Raw genomic sequence first — 21,169 nt, forward strand, 5'->3', positions numbered from 1 at the left:
CGGATGCCTTCATGAAGTCTGAAATCGAATTCGAGTCGAGGGGGGTCTTTACAGCTTATATAATGCAATAAGTTAAAACTGAATTATGACATCTACGGTCTTATGATAATACAACATTACGAGTTTTTTTTCTACCTTAAAATGGATTTGTTTTTGTTCTTGCTCCCACTTCTTGCCCCTGAATATCAAAACCAAAGATTTTGAACCCGGAAGCTTGGAATTATTGTTGAAACAAGACAAAAGAAAAAAAAGAGAAACGATCTATGATACATAATAGAATCCCAGACGGGATTATTGCCTGTGCGTCACTTTCCCCGGATAACTTCCGGCGCAGTGTTCAACCCCGCCCCTTTTAGCAAATGGCGGTGTCACTGTCGCCAACTATGGCGCTGGCTGGGCAACGGAGTGCGCTGTGAGCACTTTTCTACACTTGAAGCTTTGCCAGCGGGTGCCTATCTCTGGGGTGCGAAAGGGCTCTGGCAGCGCGAGGGGAATTGGTTGGTTTCTTCTCGTTTTGCAGCAATGGCGCCAGTACAATTGGAGAGCCATCAGCTGGTCCCGGTGGGCGGTGGGCACGCTTCGGCTCCGGCCCCACCGCCCCCAGGGACTGCGACTGCGGCGGCTAGTCCTGGATACCGACTCAGCACTCTCATCGATTTTCTGTTGCATCGGACATACGCCGAGCTCACTGTCCTGGCCGATCTGTAAGTCTTGTATCATTCTCCGGCTTTGCTTGGGAAAATCCTTGCTGCTAAGACAGTTCTTGTTCTTTTTGGAGGAGGGTGGTGATCTATATTAACTGAAAGTTAGGGAGAAAAGAGCAGAAATTAGTGATGCGTAAGCTTTCGAGTCTGCTAACGAAACTGATGAGTTTAGCTGCCTAACAGACCCAGTCCATTATGCTATAATGTAAATTTAAGTGTGACAGTAAAAGTTTATATTATGTGAAGCAATTATTGGGAGACTAGGAATAGGAATTAGAAGCATTTAAATTGCAGCTCCCATACTGGGATTATATTTCATCAGTTTAAATTTGTATAAATTTGGTAAGAATGTCCTTTTGCATAGTATAAACATTTTAGATTCAATAAACATGTATAAATGTGTTTTCTAATGTGATTGGATGCTGCATGTTTTTAGCTAAAGATGTGCAGTGTACCTTTTTCAGTTTTATATATTCTGTATAGAGATTATCATAAGAAAATGAGTCATTTATTGTTGAAGCTTTAACAATTATGCTTATCTGATTGTATATGTATTTATTGTTTGTATACTTGAGATTTCTTTTATAAACAATTTAAATGTCAAGCTTCAAATGTAGGCTCATAATACATTGGCATTTTCATATATTCTGGAATGTAAGGCAATATACCGAGAGGCTACTTTTCATAGTCTAAAATTTAATATTCTTATAATTATTTATGACATAGTATTTGTTTTGTTTTTCTTTTTAAAACCAGATTACCTAGAAAAACTGATATGGAAAGGTGAGTAATGATCGTTATGATGGTTGTACAAGTCAATGAGAAATGGTTGAACTTTGTTGAGCTATAGAAATGTTGCTATAGAGCAATATTTTAATACAAAGTTTGAAAATCAAAATACATTTGACTGCTTTACACATATGACAGCTTGATTCTGTGGAAATAATCTGCTTACAGTGCAAATCCAAACTACAGTTTGGTATTGCCTATAGATCATAACATTGGTTTGTGCTTATACTCTATTTAAAGATTATTATGTTTAAAAAGTTTCTGCGGCTATCGAGGTAAAAATTTACTGATAAATTACTATTTTAAAAGAATCACATTTGATGAAGACTTTGCGGATTTACAAGAATTTATCTGATGGGTGGCATAACATTTCTTTTTGATAACAGCATAAGTTGCTAGTTTTATTTACAGGAAGTTCAAGTATCATTTCATTAAATAAGACTTTTTCCCACTCTTTTGCTTCTCTACAACTTTTTTCATAAGCAATATAAAAACAACAAACAATTATTTATGTGGCTAGGCAAACATTTGAAAATTAATGATTTCCTTATATAGGTAGTCTTCGACTTAAGACCAAAATCAAAAAAATTATTTTGCTAAGCAAAGCAGTTAAGTGATTTTTGCCCCATTTTACAACCTTTCTTGTTACTACTGTTAAGTGAATCACTGCAGTTGCTAAGGTAATAACACGGTTGATAAGTGAATCTGGCTTCCATGTTGCCAGAAGGTCACAAAACGTGATCATATGACCCTGGGACTCTGCAACCATCAGAAATATGAACTAGTTGCCAAGCATCCAAATTTTGATTGTGATCATGTGGATGCTGCAGTAAGTCATAATTGTGAAAAATGGTCATAAGTCATTTTTTTCATTGCTGTTATAACTTTGAACAGTGACTAAATGGTTGTAAGTAGAGAACTACCTGTACTAGATATTTGTTCAGTCTACCATGTTGACTAAGTGCATGCAGTGCTTTCTAAATTCCATTTGTACTTAAGAGTTAAATAACAGGGTTAATTCTGCAGATTGGCAATCTCTTTTTTTTTAAACAACTTTTATTCAGTTTTCCACATTTTAAAAACATCTTTTCGTGAACAGCATGATTACAGGTTTCACATACAAATATGACCATAGTTACATATTCAGTTTTTGTATTCAACTTCTTATCTTAACAATGCTTTTATATGTTTTCTATTTTATTATATTATTCCAAATGTTTGCCTCTTATTTAATTCATCTATGTTAATTTTATAATTATTATACTTTGATACTTTTAACTGTCACATTTATATATTCCATCTTAAATTCTAATTAGATACACTCCTAATAGTTTCCCCCCTGAATTATCAATTTAAGTGCGCCACCTCTAAGTACTACATATTCATTAATTCTTCCCTTTTAAATCCCATTAAACATTTAACTTTTTATTACCTAAAACATTAAAATTAACCCCTTTAAAACTACATAGCACATATAAATCAGATTCTGCATGGTTTTTCCCATCTTAATTCCATAAGATTTGTTTACAATTTCAAAAAAGAAGACATATTAATCTACTCATTTGATCCTGAACCCTAATGTTAATTCCATTTCAGCTCTCCTATATAATTTCATTTATTTTAGTATCTTTAATACACATATTTCTTAAAATTATTTCAATACATTTAATAAACATATTCCGTTAGTTATTGCAGTTATCTCTATACATGAAAGAAGAGCTTAAATTCCAATATCAAAGAGTAACAGTTCTATTTCCCATCTTGTCAGTCAATATGTCCCTATTTCATAACTTTAAATTTGTTTATGCTACCCCATCACCTTGCAGAATGCCTTTTTTAAATATTAATCAGCCATTAACTCTGTGTTTTTTAATTAAGCAGTTTTTTCCATTTTTTTTCAATTTCCATATTTCTTTGTTTCCAAATCCTGTTTCTTATCCCTTCTTTCCCCTTCCATTTTCCCCTTTATTCTTTCTCTCCAGTTTTTATCCCCCTCTCTATTTATAACTTCCTTCCGCCCTTCAACTTTCTGCTGATTCTTTTTACCTTTTTAAATTTTCCAGATATTCCCCTCTTTATTTAACTTCTTACATCTATACTTATTTCCCACTCTTTTCCTCCTCCTTTCCAGAATTCTTTGTTCTCGGTGGTAATTAAAAATGGCCTCTTCTGTAGTCCGCTCCACTTCCTCTTCTGTCTTTTGTCTTTGTTGTTCATATTCTGCAATCACGTTTTCCATAAATTTTAAAGCAAAGCCCAATGATTCATCTCGCTCTTGTAATGTTTTTTTCATGTTTCTAAGTTTCGTTTTTAATTCCAGAAGAGATATTGCCATTTTACACCTTTCTGGCTAACAAATTAATCCAAATAGATTATTTTCCAACAGTCAGCTTTTGTTTTATTCCTCTTGGGTTTTAGTCCTCAGCTAATCCAATACCAGATCCATGCCAGATTCAACAGTTAGTCCAAGAATCTTCCTGTTTCTTTGTTTCAGTGTTTCAGTTTTTCAAAGTTCTTGTTTTATTGTTTCAATTTTCCTTACAATTTTTAAGAAACAGTCTTTTAGAAAAAAAACAAGTTAGATTTAACCATTAGATGGCACTCTGTGTTATAACAGATCTTCATCCCACTTTTTTTCCCAACTATTCAGAGCTTTTTAAACCACAATTCCATAGTCTTCCAAGAAAAAAATCAAATCCAATTGGTATTAAATTTCCTTTGACAATCTCTAGTTCATCTTAATTAGTGCCTATATAGAATCAGAATATACTTATCCAAATTAATTAGATGCTTTCTTCTAGCTACTACCTTTCATGGTTCAAAGCCCCGCTGCTGTCAAAAGCAATTCACACCTTTTTTTTCTCCTTTCTCTTTACTGCTTTAAACCCTTTCTTAAAAATTAATCCTGGAGTTCTTTCCATTTAATTATAGCGTCCCATTCCTCCTGCTGTCAGCTTCTTTTCTCTCTCCTGCACAATCTTATTCCAGCTTAATCTTCCTCTTCAGGGTGGCCATTTTAGACCACTGCTTCAGACGTCTTTGGAAGGGAGCAATTGCCAAGCTAGGGAGGGGATTTGTGACTCCCCTCTACCTGGCTGATGGTCTCCCCTTCCTCTGCCGCCCCTACGAGGCGGCTTCTGCCCCAAATCTAACCGATCAGGGCTCTCCGACGAAGGACGGACCAAACCCACAGACAATCGCGGTCAGCGGTCCGTCTTCGGGGACGTTCAAAACTGGATGCCAGCAATCTCTTGAGCTAGTATAATGTGCTCCTCCTCGGTGTCTTTCATTTTCCATGAAGCTGTCTATATTAGGAATTCTTAGCTTCGATTTATCAGAGTTTTTGGTCCATCTATCTTGTTTCAGTTTTTTCAAAACTCAGCCTGCAACAGGCTAATCTTCAGCAGCGTAACTTGCACACACCATCTAAAAGTTGCTAGTCAACTTTTCTCCTTTCCAGATGTTCATTTAACTATTTCAAGTTTGACTAATTCCTCCCTCCCCTTTGTCAGGATAGCAACAATTCCTCCTGTCATTTTCTGTTTTCCCATATCTGAACAAACAACATTCAGACTAATTTGCATCACATAAAAAGGTATTTAAAGGCCAATGTTATGACAGATGAGCACAATTCAGAGTGCACTGACGATGTCTCCTTGAATAGTGATGAAACATTTGCAACCAAATTGCCAAGCTCAGGTAACAACCCGAGCTACTAATAGTCAAACACATTTCAACCATTGGAAAATATTCTCAGCAAGGCCTTGCCCCTTTCATTGCACATAACTGACAGATTATTAATAGATGTTGGTAGTTTATGATAACTAAGTAAGCTGGATCTTTAGCTACATCAACAACTGGATGTTCTTTCTAACCCAACCATATCAGTGTTGCTACTGTACCCAACATCTGCTCTTTATTAATGGTTCAGAGAGCTTTTTACATGGGATGGCTTATATAGCTTATGTGGACATTTTAATTGCTGTCAATATCTATTTAGCTTCCTTAAGAGAATACTCAGTTTCCATTTAATTCTCCAATGAATTCTATTTATCTACATTATAGAATGTAGCAGTCACATGACTTCATTTCAGGCACTTGGCAACCGATTCATCTTTATGGCTGGTTGCTGCAATTTGTGGTAATGAGGTGAAATTTACAAACAATTTTTGCTGGTTTCTGCCCTTTTTGGCTGGTTTCCAACAAAAAAAATTCACAGGAAGACAGTCATTTGATTAACAACCACTTAATGTTCCTAGTGTTTGCTTAATGTCTGCTGCAAAAATAGTCGTTAAACCAGGTTCAGTCATGCAGGTGCCTCATCTTACAACCATCATGACTTACTATAGAAATTTGGAGCTCCATTATGATCATAAGTCAAGGCCTACCTAAATGGTAACATGCCTTGAACAGTGTTTTATTTAATCATTTGTGATCAAGTATTGTAGCTCATTCCAATCCATTTGACATTACTCATTCCTGACAAGTTAATATTTCTGCTTTGACGATTTCAAGTTCTCTTTTATTTATGCTTTTCATGATTGGATATTTCTGATTCCATAATACATTTTCATAATTTAATATGAAATCCTTGTTTAAGCAGCCCATATATTTTGAATGTATATATGTTAGTGGCATTTTTTATTTTTTGAATGTATAGGTTTTTAGCTAATACCTTTATGGGTATAATTAGAATGTGCTTTTTGTCAACTGATGAAGCTTCCCTGACCTGCTTCCGAGTTGCCATAGGCAGGGGGATGGGAAATCATGCCTTGTAGCTGCACCAAGGAATTTACTTCTCGGTCATAACAAGATGCAGTCTGGCCAAGCAAGTCAAGGCCATCTCCATGGATACCAGCAATGGCTGGAGGGAGGGGCTTCTACAACCAGTGAAATTACCTCATTGAGGAATGTGATGGGTGACATACTTTAGAGGGGGAAACAGGGTCAGAGGCAAGGCGCGAAAGGGGTGAAGTCAAAGTTGTCTTCACCTAGGTAATGCTGATATGGTGCTCCTAATAAAACACTTATTGCCAGATGGCTTGAGACTCTTAATTGAGTTAGAGCACTGGTCGGAATCCTGACACTTTTTTACATCAGCAGCAGGAGTTTCTATGTACAGTACCTATATTGTGCTGAAATTGCACTAGGGTTGTCCATATCAGTATATAGATAAAGTTGTTTTTAATTTAAAAAAAACTATTGAACATATTTTCATAATTAAAAACACATTTCCACTCATTACAGCATGTTCATAATGGTGCTCACTCATATGGACATATTTCTGGATGTGTAGATTATTTCTAAGTATTATTACAATTATTTCTACATTAAATTTAAGGCATATATTCACATATTTATTTACATAATTATTTATACAGTTATACAGTGTTATTTCATCTTACCATAATTCCTACCTTTCTTTCATCTATCTACTTTACATCTACCTTCTAACCAGTTATACCATAGGTTCCAAATCTCATGGTATTTTGTTTCCTCTCTTTCAATTCCATCGATAACCTATCCACTCTGCGCATTCTAGAATCTTTTTTATTATCATGGTGTTAGAAGGAGTATTATCACATTTCCAATTCTGGGTGTAGGCAATTCTTGCCGCAGTTATTATGTGAAGTATGATATATTGAAATTTTTTGGCCATTTTATCTCTTAGTATACCCAATAAAAATATCTCTGGTTTCAATTCAATTTTTTGTTTTGCAATTTCTTCTAGCCAATTCTTAATTTCAAGCCAATATTTCTTAGGTTTAGGGCAAGTTCACCACCTATGGAAAAAAATTCCCTGTTCATGATCATACTTCCAACAATTTGCCCATCTATTAGGGAACAGCCTTGCCGGAGGTAGGTGCGAGCAATAGAACATTTTATACAAGTTCTCTTTATAGGCTGCTTATAGTATTAATTTGTAATTTATTTCCCATAATTTTTCCCAATCTTCCAAATCAATGCTATAGCCAAAGTTTTTCACCCAAATTATCATGGTCTCCTTTACTGTTTCTTCCATTCGAAATCTTGAGAGATAGTTGTACATTTTAGTAATCATTTTTTCCTCTGTCCCCTGTAATATTTTATCTAATTCCTGTTGATCTTTGTATATCCCATATTGCTCTATATCTTTCTTATACCTTGTTTGGATTTGTAGATATGGCCATCAATCTATCTTTATTCCTTGTACCTTCAATTCTTAGTTTGATTTTAATTCTCCTTGCTCATCTAACAATAATTTATATCTAACTATTTTATTTAGGTCTAACACATTAGGATATACCATTGCCTCCATAGTTGATAATGGAATTTTCATATAATGATTCTCTTGATTTTGTCCCAAACGGCTAACAAGGTGTCCCTAACTTGGTGTCTCTGAAAGTATGAATGCAATTTGTTTTTCTCCTCCCAAATGAACAAGTGCCATCCAATCTGTTAGTCGTGTCCCTCTATTGTTAACACTCTTTTATTATTTAAATTTACCCAATCCTTAAGTCACGTCACGGCTGCGGCCTGATAATAAAGTTCCCAACCCAGGAGACCAAACCCTCCCTTGCTTCTACTATCTTACAAAAGTTTCAATTTTATTCGGGCTTTCTTCCTTAGTCAAATAAATTTTATTATTGTTTTGTTTAGTTGTTCAAAAAAAAAAATCCCTAATTTTATTGGAATTGTTTGGAGAATAAACAGTATTTTAGGCAGTATGGTCCAGGTGTTTTATTGCTTTTTTGTTTCTTAATTGCCTTTTTCATCTCATTGTAATTTTGGCATTTGGCATTTCCCTTGTAAGATCTGGAATTGTGGGTACACCTCTGTCATTTAACTATTGCTTAATATTTTCTTCTGGTATATCGTCCTGTTTATATAATGTGAAAAAAATTTGGGGAATGGTTTTCTTCTATCAAATGATGTGGAATCCCATTCTCATCCTGTAACTTTTGTATTAATTTTTTTCTTTCCCTTTTTTTAACTTATACGCCAGCCATCTTCCTGGTTTGTTTGCGTGCTCAAAGTAATTTTGTTTCACCATTCTAAGGTTTCACACCATTTCTTCTTGTAAAGTTAAATTTATTTTATGTTTGACCACATCCCTCTCTCCTTTGATTTCCTCATTTTGGGGGTCTTTTTCATTCTAAATTCCAATTTTAAAGTTTTTGCTGTAATTCTATTTGTTGTTTCATCTTATCTTTGTTCCTTCTCGCTCTGTATGTTATTGTTAATCCTCAAATATAAGCTTTGGTTGTATCCCATAAGTTTTGTAGCATTGTTTGTTTGTTTGCGTTGTCTTTGAAACACAATTTAAGTTCTTTTTCTAACATTTGCACATAATTTTTATCTTTCAAAATTCTCTGATTTAAAGTGCACCTCCCTTTCCTTTTTTCCCCTTTCCATTTCAGTTTTAATGGGTTATGGTCTGCCCAAGTATTCAGCTTTATTTCTATTTCCTCTATGTCTTTTCCTATTTCGGGGTCCATCCACGCCATATCGATCCTTGACCAGGAGCTATGTGGATTCGAGAAAAATGTATACATTTCTCCTGCATGTTTAATTCTCTCCATATATCTTTTAAATTTAATTCTTGCACCATTTTGTGGAATGTAATTGGTGGTGTTTTCCTCCTCTTATTTTTTTTTGCTGTTTGTATAATCTTTTTCTGTATCTACCACGGCATTGAAGTCACCTATTATACATACATTTTCCTGTTCCAATTCTGTTATTTTCCGATGTAATTTACAATAAAATTCTGTTTGGTCTGTATTTGGTGCATATATTACTATCAACAACATTTTTTAAAATTTGACGTTATTTCTACTATTAAGATTCTTCCTTCTTCATCTGCAAAAATCTGATTTGGTCTCAGCCAATCCTTAATGTATACTGCTGTACCCCTTTTCTTTTTATGTGACAGGGCAAGGTGTAGTTTATGTGATTCTAAGATATTACCATATTGTTTTTTAATATGCACTTCTTGCAAAGATAAAGTTGTTAATGACATGTCACTATGAATACTTGATGTTAAGAAAATTCAGTTGGTGCCTACATTTCAGTTTAGTACTTTGGGGCATATTTTAATTAAATAGTAAATGTCATTTGGTGTATACAATGCTGTAGGAGCATTGATTAGTCACTTATGCCAAAAATTCTTTAGAATATAAATATTATTATAAAATATTATACATTTATTATTTCTATTTAAAATCAAGATGAGGAGGAGTTAAACTTTACAATAGTATTATCAAGAAAATGGAAAAATGCAGCTTAAAGTTTAAACTATTTATATCTTGGCAAAAGAAAACATGTTTGTTTTCTACTACAGTACTAATAATGAAATGTTCAGCAATTCTCTTGGGGAACTAGTTTAAGAGATGTGGTGTCACTATGGAAAAAGCTTTGTCTTAAGCCCTGAAGATTTTACTTCAGAGAAACGAGAAACATCAATTCCAGTTATACACAGAAACTGTTCAGAGAAACAGGCATAGCTAATGCAATAGTGGTAATGGATTTTATGTGCTTATTTTCTTGATACTTGTGCTGTTATGTAGGAGAATTGTTTATGTTAAAATTTGAACAAACGATATGATGCAGCTAACTTTTTGATGTTAGCGGCAAATAGTTCTTGGTCTGATTTATTACGAATACATGACAAACTGATATTACTTTTGAAAGCAGTTTACTAAACCCATCTTTACAATAAAGTTGTAGATAAAGAGATAGATTGAAGATAAAATAAAAAAGAGATATTTTTAACTATATATAATAGATCTTTTGGGACAATTTATTAATAATTCAGTCTTTGAATTGAATTAATCCAGTAATGCATTTACTTAAAATGCTTATTGTATTTTACTCCAACTACATTCACAGTCCAATGATGAGCATTAATTTTATCTGGTCATAGTTATTTTCTAATATGTTCTTCTAGAGCTGTTGTAACTGATTTTGATCTTATTTGATCTTTATTGTTTTTCAAACTAATTTAACTACATAGCTTCTAAATGAATTTTTGTGTGTCTTTTTTTTTACAGGAAAATAGAAATAGTGCAGTTTGCAAGTCGTACACGGCAGCTGTTTGTCCGATTATTAGCCTTGGTAAAATGGGCAAATAATGCTGGGAAAGTTGAAAAATGTGCGGTAAGTTTGAATGTCCATTAATAATGGCCAATGAAATAATGGAAGCAAGATATTTTCTACAATTCTTCTACTTAAGGTAGTTGTAGTATATTGGTTACCAATATTTCAAATGCTAAAATACTCTGAACATTATTACTTTAAAAAGATTTTAGCTGGTGTCACAGATAGATAGGAAAATACTATTTCCTACAGAAGTTTTGGATTTCAGCTAATGTTTGAGGAGGTCTTGAAAGGTGTATGCTGTCATTCCAAACACTTTTTCAGAGGTCCAAGTGTTGCATATCCTGTAATTGTATGTGAGATTGACCTTCGGAGACAGGGCAACAAGATGTAGCCAAGGGAATGGTCAGATAAAAGGCAACTTAGTCCACAGCAGGAATGTGGGTGGAGCAAGAAACTAAGAAAACCTCCCAATTTTCTTGGGCTGCAAAAGAAGGGGGAGAAGATAAATACTTTCAGAATTGCAAGATTTTATTAAAGTAACCTTAGTTCATTTGGTAGTGTTTCCTGTCTGGTCTAACCTACTAATGCTGACACATCCCTACTTATTTCCAACCCTTGAAATGCTTAGGCTGACCTGATTATTTTTTAAAATCAGTTACAAAATCAGTTATTTAAATAAACCTTCTGGAAATGTCAAATCCAAATTTCCCAGGGCAATGCTTCAGATTCCTAAGATTTATCAAACACCTTCCTGAAATTGGGTCCCCATGTAAGTTTGGCTTCTCTAACAATCTTAGATAAATTTCATTCATCCTGTAACTAGACTATTTGGGTTAATCGCAGATCTCTGGTTTTGCTTCAGACTGTTTGCTTTCTGTAGATTATGACTAAATTAGAATGCTTCTTAAAGAGAAAAGCATGGCTTTCACATGGGGAATTAGTTGAATCTGGCTCCTGTCAGCTTCTAGTCTAATCTGTGGCTCGCCAAATGTTGCCACCCTAGTACTATATTGCTTACAACATTGCAGTGGCATTTCTTACTAGTATCCTCCAATTATTTCTGCTAGAAGGCAGATTTAGTAAGATGACCTATATATAAAGAATGTGTCTAAAATTGTGCTTAAGGGGTGGTTGAAACATGGGAGCGGGTTCTGCTATTTTATGAGTTTGGTAGTCATCTGAACAATAAACTTCTTTTTTCCTGTTGGTAAACTTTCCAGGCCATCCAATGATGAATTCTTGCTTGTGTGTTTACTATTACCTGTAAGGTGGCAAAATTTTGTATAGCATAGAGTGTGCCAACAGATAAGCAACAGTTGCCAAAATTGGTTATCCATCACCCTTAGCGTTTGTAGCAATTAATCTCTCATTGCTTTTTTATAACTATTTGTTCTACTATATATATTATTCTTATATTGTCTGGATGTTTTACACATTATTTTAAGTTACTGGTTTTTGACTGTAAAATAAATATTCATTGTTCCCAAGTGATCTATGCCTCTATGATTTTTTTCTCAGGATTTTCGCTTCTAGTTTTAGACTAATAACATAGGTGTTGGCAGAGGAACTGAGCACTGTAATATTATGATGCAAACTCTTCCTCTTGGATATGTTTGTCACAGGCTTTCAAACAAGCACATAAGACCAGGAACTTTAGTTATGTTTGTTTTATCATGATAATCAGATTCTGCAGACACATCTTGTAGTTTGTATCTATTCTTAAATTGTATACATGTTTGTCTATAATTGCACTTTAAATAAGTTCTAGGGTAATAGAATTCTATGTGCAATAATTAAAGCTGCAAAATAATACATACAGGTAGTCCTCGACTTACAACAATTCATTTAGTCACCATTCAAAGTTACAGTAGCACTGAAAATGTGATTTACGACTGTTTTTTCACACTTACAATCATTGTACCATCCCTACAGTCACATGATCAAACTTCAGATGCTTGGCAACTGAGTCATACTCATAACAATTGCAGTGTCCCAGGGTCATGTGATCAGATTTTTTAACCTTCTGACAAGCAAAGTCAGTGGGGAGGCCAGATTCACTTAACAACCGTTAAGTTACTAACATAACTGCAGTGATTCACTTAACAATTGTGGCAAGAAAGGTCATAAAATTGGGCAAAATTCATTTAACAAATGTTTCACCTGCCGTAGCAGCAGAAATTTTGGGCTCAATTGTGATTGTAAGTTGAGGACTACCCGTACTATAAATAAAGATACCACAATAGCATTGGTTTATCTACCGTGTTTCTCATACAATAAGGCCGAGTCTTTTTTTTTTTTTTGAGCCCCCCAAAAATGGCTAGGTCGTCTTTTCGGGGGTGACTTAATTCCCCCCCCCCTTGCATCTTCGGGCGGGCGGGCGGTGACAGCTTGGATGTTGACCTCAACGTTGGTGGGGCACTTCATATCGGGGTCAATGCAGGCAGCACCATATCCGGGTGTGCAACAAAAGTACTTCCTAACGGCAAGCCCCCCCACCATTCCCCCCCATTTCGCATGTTTTAATATAGGCCTTAATTTCGGGGAGGGGCTTAATTTCATTTCATGCCTATAAAACATGCTGGGACTTCCTATTGGGGGAGTCCGTATTGTTGGAGAAACAGGGTAGGCTTTTGTTTTTGATTTCAGCTTCAGTGCCCACTTTCTAGACACACTTTTTCTTTCTTTCCACGCTTTGGCAAACTCATATATTCCTGGTTTGACTGTCTGTTTTGCTAGAAGCCAAGGTTTTCTCAGTATGGAGTTCTCTATACTTCTCAGTTTAAGCAGTGAGCTTGTCACCTGTCACAATTCTGTGCCACTGCTTCCTTGATTTCTTAGACAAGTCAACCCATACATGAATAGTAGTAGTAGTACTGCTTGGACAAGCTGTACTGCCAGATAACTATACAGGTATTTCTTTAATAAGTTGTTATTTCTCCTTTTTCCATTGTTGTTCAATAACTAATTCCCAAATTGTCTTGCAAATGCATGATCTTGTGCATCCAACTACTGCACTTTCTTAATATGATTTATATAATATGTAAGATTAACATTAATTGTAATGTATTTTCTTATAATGATTCCAATATTTATTTCACCATAAATATTGGCTTTTGGAATAGGTGACTTATAAGTAGTTGTGTTTCATAGGAACTTTAGAGATAAGTTAAGAATAAATAATTAGAGAAATATTTCTCTCTCTCCCTCCCTCTCTCTCTCCCTCTCCCTCTCCCTCCCTCCCTCCCTCCCTCCTCCCCTCTACACACACACACAGATGATATCAAGCTTTTTAGATCAACAAGCTATTCTGTTTGTGGACACAGCTGATCGGTTAGCCTCACTAGCCCGAGATGCTTTGGTTCATGCCCGTCTGCCAAACTTTGCTATCCCATATGCTATCGATGTGCTGACAACTGGGTCATATCCACGATTGCCAACATGTATACGGGTAAATTCTGCAATTTTAAATGATTTTAAATGCCCTTCCCAAGTTATTGCAAATGCAGTTTTCTTCATAGCTTTGTGTCATTTTAGGTATAGCCTTTTTGAATTAGTTTTATTAGAATGTACACTAATTGAAAAATGTAGGCCAAATATTTCTCACTGATTTTAAGACACCTTGCTGGAATACATGATAATTGCCCACTATCAAATACAACATTAATATTGTTATTAGGCCAACTTAAAAATAAGTTTTTAATTTTTAAAAACTATTTTAATGTTGTAAGTTGCCCAGACTTACTATATATAAGTTGGGCAGCCATATAAATTGTTTAACCTATAAATAAAATAGTAGTTTTTAAATTTCTCCAGAACTTTGTATTAGGCTAGATTTAACAACATATTCTAGTTATTGTGGATGAATAGTTTAAGGTAGCTTCATTTCTAATTATGAAAGCATTTGAATAAGATTATTGCTTTGAGCATATTAGTATTCTTCTATTAAATAATCATTCTATTATTATTTAGTTGTTAATTATGTTGATTGTGATTAGTTAATTTCTAATTAAATGATTCAGTTTTATGATATGATGTGCTTTGTACCAGCTTAGATGGGTTTACAGTTCTGTAAACTCTCAGGCTCAGTATATCCTAATTTCTGTATTTACTGGGTCTAATAACAGTTCACTGAATTTCTCTTGTTCATTTCAAAATTGCATGAAATTGTAAATATTTTAGCTAAGCCTAGAATTAAACTCATGGAATTAAACTCATAGTAGCCAATAATATGAATGCCAAGGTTTGTCCTTGAAGTTTTATCATATGTGTTTTCTAATGAAATGCAGAGTAAGTTAAATTGGTATGATTTTAAATTCTCTTATCTGCAACAGGATAAAATAATTCCTCCTGATCCAATAACAAAAATTGAGAAACAAACAACCTTGCATCAGTTAAATCAGATTCTCCGGCACCGACTAGTAACCACAGATCTTCCACCACAGCTGGCTAATCTTACAGTAGGTAAGAACTGAAGTTACTGATTTATGGCTATACAGGACAATCTCTGAAAAATGCGAAGGTTCAGGAGAATGAACCATGACTAAAGGATATGTGAACCTTTATTGATATCTGTCTCCCAAATTTAATGTCAAAAATAATTTGTTTCTTTCTGAGTTGATTGATTGCTGACTGATGAGTTTTATGAAAATAAAAAATAGACAAATTGGATATAATAAATAATGCTTGAGGATGAATGGCCTTTGTAGTCTTGGAAAAGTAGCAATATATGCATCTAGCAGAATCTGTTTACTGCCTCTGTAGGTTTTTGGATCCAAACTTGGTCTAACTTGACCAAGTAGTGGGTGTGGATATGTGTCTCAAGTATTGACTATAATCTTGGAGAACAACATTATTCCACTCTTAATTATTAGGACCTTTGCTTTGGCTAACTTTCCTTTTAATTTCAAAACAAGTTGGAAGTGGGTTAAAGGGAAGCAATATCTATAGTGGTAAGGAAATTAAAAGGGAACAAAATTAGATAGAAGTTAGATAAAGAAAGACGGGAACTCAACAGGAAAAGAAGATCTATTTAGACATTATGAAAGAATTACATTGTCCCCAGCCTGCAGTATGATGTTGGCAATCTTGCTTTTTAGCAGCCTCTTCTGTTAACCTTTCTCAATTTAGAGAAAACTGTTCTTAGGACTTTTTAATCTTTTTTTCTTTTTTTGCTTTTTATCTTGTTATTTACTTTATTGAATTTTGTTTTTAGCTAATGGTCGTGTAAAGTTTCGTGTGGAGGGTGAATTTGAGGCCACCTTAACTGTGATGGGAGATGATCCTGATGTCCCATGGCGCCTTCTTAAATTGGAAATTCTGGTTGAAGATAAAGAAACTGGAGGTAATGCCAGAAGACATTTCCTGATCAAAAGCTTATTTCTGAACATTTGTCCTTCATTAATCTTTCAATAAAAATAAAATTTGATGATTCCACAATCATCTCAAATGCTTCTGTCTCTGAATGTTCACTCTTAGTTTTCTTGAAGGGTGTGCTGTATTAGTAGCCACTTTTCAAACACTAATGAAATTGTTTTATATTCCTATAAAATATAGGACTTAAACCAACATTTTAAGTAATATAAGGTCATATTTTAAGAATATTTAGCTTTTTTATTTTATTTTAATGATAGATGGCCGTGCCTTGGTTCATAGTATGCAGATCAATTTCATCCATCAGTTGGTCCAGTCCCGGCTGTTTGCTGATGAGAAACCTCTGCAGGACATGTACAGCTGCCTACGTATCCTTTCAAGAGACTTGTTCCAAATTGATATGGATCCTGAAATATTTTTAGTGGAAAAATATACTTTAAACACACAATTTAATGTTAAACAAAGAAAAAAGGTGTCCATTAAAACAAAATGTCCATTCAAGCCCAAAAGGGATTTCAAATATTTTATTTTGTCATTCATAAAATGGGAATGCAATTTTATATGTGTGTAAACTGAATGACCAGAAGTGCTTAATATGTAGGCAGATTTTACCAATTGCACCTGAATCCACTACATCAAGATCTGTAAAATGGAGGGATTTGTCTATTATTTTGTAGTGAAAAATTGTATTGGTTAAGAACAGGTAGTAAAATTAAATGAAAAAAGAGCAATTCAGATATTTAATGTACAATGTCTTTATATGAAAGTTAAAGACATGAAAACCACAGAATTATGGTTCAGTAAAAAGAAAATATATTTCTGTGAAATTAATGAAAGAAGTACAACTTTCTTTCTAGTTATTCATTTGTTTAGACTCCATACATATTGAGGTTTCCACATGGGCAAAGACCTGCAAAAATCAAGATAATCTGAAAAGGATGTTTATTTCACAGTTTTAGTTATATTTAGGATTCTCAAAATATTTTAAACCAGTTATTATGAAGCATATTCCTCTATGTAGATTTTTAATATGCTATAACATTCTTCTTAATAACAACTTTCTATTCTGTTGATCAAGAATAGTATAATGGTTTAGAACAGGGGTTGCCAATCTTTTGGATCTCAGGGACCACCAAACTCATAATTTTAAATCCCAGGGACCACTAATATGAATTCAAATTTCTTAACAACCAGTTCTGTGGGTGTGGCCTGATTTGTGGGTATGGCTTGGTCATGTGACTGGCTGGGCATGGCTTGTATGTAAATATAAAAAATTATGAAAATATTGAATTTTTTATTAAAAAAGAGCAACTTTTATCTAAAATCAGGCAAAGCAGGCAGGCAGATTGAGTTGCTCATTAGAGATCTATGATTCTGCAATCGGCTATCTGGGTCTGTCACATAAAATTTACTTGCAAGCAAACCCTTAAAATTTGCTATCAAGCAAACTCACAAAATTAACTCACACCACACCATGTATGTAAATATTGATTTTTTTTATTAAAAAAGAGCAACTTTTACCCCAAATCAGGCAAAGCAGGCAGACAGATTGAGTTGCTCACAGAATCACAGATTCACTTAGAGATCTATGATTCTGCCATCAGCTACCTGCACTGAATAATAGAACATTCATTCCTAAGGAAGGGAGGTTTGGCTGTGCTTAAAAGCCTAGCCAAAGATCTAAAGATTAGCTAGAAAGTAAGAAATCCAACAATTACCTGCTTTCTAGCTAATCTAAATCTCCCGGCACAGCAGAACAGCTGATGGTTGGACAAAGAAAAATAGCAACTTAGCAGGCAAGTTTGCCAGGTAAGGAGTGAGTGGGCGGGGAGGATTCCCATGGGCCATATGGGCGGTGCAGACTTGTGTTCCCGCGCAGCCTGGATTAATTGCTTTGGGTGGTGCTCTGGGGGTGACATTTCTCTGTGGACCACCAAAATTTTCTCACGGACCATCAATGCTGCCCACCGGTTGGCAATCACTGGTTTAGAAGGGATAGCAAGTTTTAGCTATAATGTAAGATTGAATTTTTTAGCAAATTTGTAGCAATGCATTTTATTTATGCATTTTTACTTTGATAATATTCTCTCTTAAGAAACTCAAAATATTTACTTAATCAGACCACTTTAGATTCCTTCTGCCTATCCCTGCAGTTGGAAGTTTTACATTCACAGACTCTAATGCTGATCCGAGAACGCTGGGGTGACCTTGTACAAGTGGAACGCTACCATGCAGGCAAATGCCTGTCCCTCTCTGTTTGGAAGTAAATAAAATCACTATTATCTGTAGATATTCTTAGAATCAATGCATACACAATTCTACTTATAATTATTATTTGTTAAGCAATTTGTATCTTTCCATGTAACAATATTATATTGTTGGAAACAAATATAATGAAAACTCTTGTATTACGATAATTTGATATATAGTATGTAGTTTGTAATTTAGGTTGTATGGACTTCAAGGGAAGTACACTTTTTCTTAAATAAATTATATACAATTGATTTCTGGAATGAAGACAAATAGTTAACAAAATGAGAGCAAATATCCTGACCTGAAATTAATATATTAAGTTATATTAATGGGGATACTTTAGAGTCACAACTTCTAAAACAGATGCAAGGGTAGTTACAATAGTCAAGTTCTCTTCCATAGGCAAAGATTTCACAGTACAGTATTATTGCTTTTGGAAATGCATGCCCTAGAAAAGCTAGACTATATAATTAAATAAATATAAAAAATAAAAGCTAGATTATATAATTAAATAGGCACACATTTGAAATCTACAAAATCTTCCTAATCTTTGCAGTTGGTGCAATTTTATGAGTCAAATTTCTTGTCATTGAGGTCTGTGTGTGTGTATGTGTGTATGTATGTTCAGTGTAGATCAAAGTGAGAAGTTGCAACTATCTGTATTGGTGAAATGGAAATGCAGTTTCTGTTTCTGTGCATTTATTTAATGGTTGGCTTTTATTTAAGAAGTTAGGACCACTAATCACAGCTACTTGAATATATAAACGTGAATATTTAATGGTATTATATACAATGAGAAGTTGTCTTTAGAGATGTATGAATATGGTATGGTATTTCCAGGGCAGCATACATATCTGAAATTTAAAAAAGACATTAATGCTTTCCATCTATTATATTTGTTCTTCGTGTTTTGTGTTGAATGTAAAATATTGGTATTGGCTTCGTCCCTTGTTTAGGGCTTAGAGGACAGATAACATTTTTTTAAAACCCATGTAGCCTAGCTCATGATCTGAGATTAATCTTGGAGTTCAGGCTGCTTGTTCACTTGCCAGTAAGAATACATGAGAGTTTTAGGCCACAAACCTAAACAGTAATAAACAGTAACACATAGTCATAGGACTTTAAATGACTTTTACAACTTATTTGACTCAAACCATTCCTTTAGTCAATGCTTTTGTGATACTGATCCCTGAGGTAGTTAAATGAGCCTTATATACTGTTACAGTGGGTCTATTAGTGGAAAGCAATGAGCAAAAGTGAACAGCAAAGCTGAACATGGTATATTAGGCACAATTGTCAAGAATTTGAAACAACAAAGAATTTTTAAGGTTGTGATTGTGTGCCTGTTAGAAAAGTTTGAAAGAGTTTCTTGAACTTTATACAGAAAACAGTTACATTCTTGTTTAATATAGAAATAATATTTTTACTAATTGATCTGAATGTTCTACAAAAATAGATTTTTATTTAACATAGTATTTCTTTATTAGCCAACAAATTGTTGGGAGAAAAACTGGAACAGCATCTCTTCATAAAGTTACCATTAAGATTGATGAGAATGATGTATCAAAGCCTTTGCAAATTTTTCATGAACCTCCCCTTCCAGCATGTGATTCTAAACTAATTGAGAGAGCTATGAAGGTAAATCTCTTCAGTTTAAGTTGTCTCAGTTTAAAAAGATATTTTTTAACCCATATGTTTATTGTTAAAATATTGGGATATAAAGAAAATAGAAAAAAGTAAATATTGAAATACAAAAAAGGTGTTACAACCCCCCCCCCCTTAAAGGCTTTTAAATGGTGGCAATATAGAAATGTAAAATTATTTTGCAAAATGGTTTGCAGGACTGGAAATATTTATACATTGTAAAATTTATAGCATGAAATATAAAAATTTACATAAAATATATAAAAAGAGTCCTGACATGGACAGATACTCTTGTTCCATTACCTGCATTGTATCAGTAATTATATTTAAAAAAACTTGCTTGATTTAAGCTAAGATTTTAAAAGACATTTACAATGGACCTGCTACTTAATTTAGATGAAACTAAATCATAATACCAATGCTTGAACTGCTGCACAATAGTCCCTTATAACTGCAAACTTTTCAGAAAGTTTTGTTTTTTAATAACTGATTTTACTTTGATTTTTGTAGATAGACCATTTGTCAGTAGAGAAGCTTCTAATAGACAGTGTCCATGCAAGAGCACATCAGAAACTCCAGGAATTGAAGGCCATTCTTAAGAACTACAACACCAGTGACAATTGTATGTGGCTGTATCTCTATAATCCTTTCTTATCTTACTTCAAGATAAAAGACTAGATCCTGAAGTAAATGAAATTACTCTGCCAATTTGCCTCTGGCTCAAATGATAATACAGTAATAATAACCATAATAATTTTAATTATTTAATTAAATTATTTTAATTAAAAATAATTTAAAAATGTCTGAAAGCTTTTTTTGGCAATCTTTGCCTTGAATAATAGAGAAGCAATTAAAGAATTTTAAAATTGGGATTTTGATATTTTAACAAATTGTCGGCATTTTAATGAGAAAAATGAAATGATATGAATATTGTTTAGTATTTTTATGCTAGAGGTTATTTCTTATATCTTTTTGAATTGGTTTTGAGTATTTTCCAAAATTTTATCACCTAACACACATTTTCAGGGTTTAAAATATTTTTAGCGATTGTTATATTTATTTTAATGTGCTTATTCAAGAGGGGCATACATTAAATTATTGTACTAAAAGTTACCTAAATCTGAGTTTGGGTGATCCCTTCAGGCTCATACATCCAAGTCCTTTCCATTTAGGCAAGTTTGCTAACCTTTTCAGAGGTGTTTTGGGATGGATTATAGAGAATAAGAGAGATTACTTTATTATTATAACTCATGTAATGCTTTTTTTCTTTAAAATGAAGTATTTTGATTAAAATCTATTACTGGAATCAGGGTTTGTGCTTACTTGTTTTA

The 21,169-nt window shown here is 33.9% G+C and overlaps 1 protein-coding gene across 9 annotated transcripts in view; it reads left to right on the forward strand.

Moving 5' to 3' along the window:
• The first annotated feature begins 333 nt into the window (after window positions 1–333).
• MED14 (mediator complex subunit 14) overlaps window positions 334–21,169 on the forward strand; it is a 106,451-nt gene continuing 85,615 nt past the window's right edge. For all 9 annotated transcript variants that reach the window (XR_015749830.1, XR_015749831.1, XM_026674060.2 and 6 more), the window contains exons 1-10: window positions 334–704; window positions 1,461–1,487; window positions 10,523–10,628; window positions 13,846–14,019; window positions 14,903–15,032; window positions 15,784–15,912; window positions 16,202–16,309; window positions 18,072–18,204; window positions 19,682–19,832; window positions 20,349–20,460. Coding sequence is in view for 7 of the 9 variants with exons in the window: in XM_026674060.2 (XP_026529845.1) it covers window positions 523–704; window positions 1,461–1,487; window positions 10,523–10,628; window positions 13,846–14,019; window positions 14,903–15,032; window positions 15,784–15,912; window positions 16,202–16,309; window positions 18,072–18,204; window positions 19,682–19,832; window positions 20,349–20,460 (1,252 nt within the window). In the remaining 2 variants the exon portion in view is untranslated. The remainder of the gene's footprint in view (window positions 705–1,460; window positions 1,488–10,522; window positions 10,629–13,845; window positions 14,020–14,902; window positions 15,033–15,783; window positions 15,913–16,201; window positions 16,310–18,071; window positions 18,205–19,681; window positions 19,833–20,348; window positions 20,461–21,169) is intronic.

This window comes from Notechis scutatus, chromosome 5 (genome assembly GCF_049901735.1).
Source record: "Notechis scutatus isolate UNSWTSFEM ecotype Mainland chromosome 5, rNotScu1.2, whole genome shotgun sequence".
Classification (NCBI taxonomy): Eukaryota; Metazoa; Chordata; class Lepidosauria; order Squamata; family Elapidae; genus Notechis; species Notechis scutatus.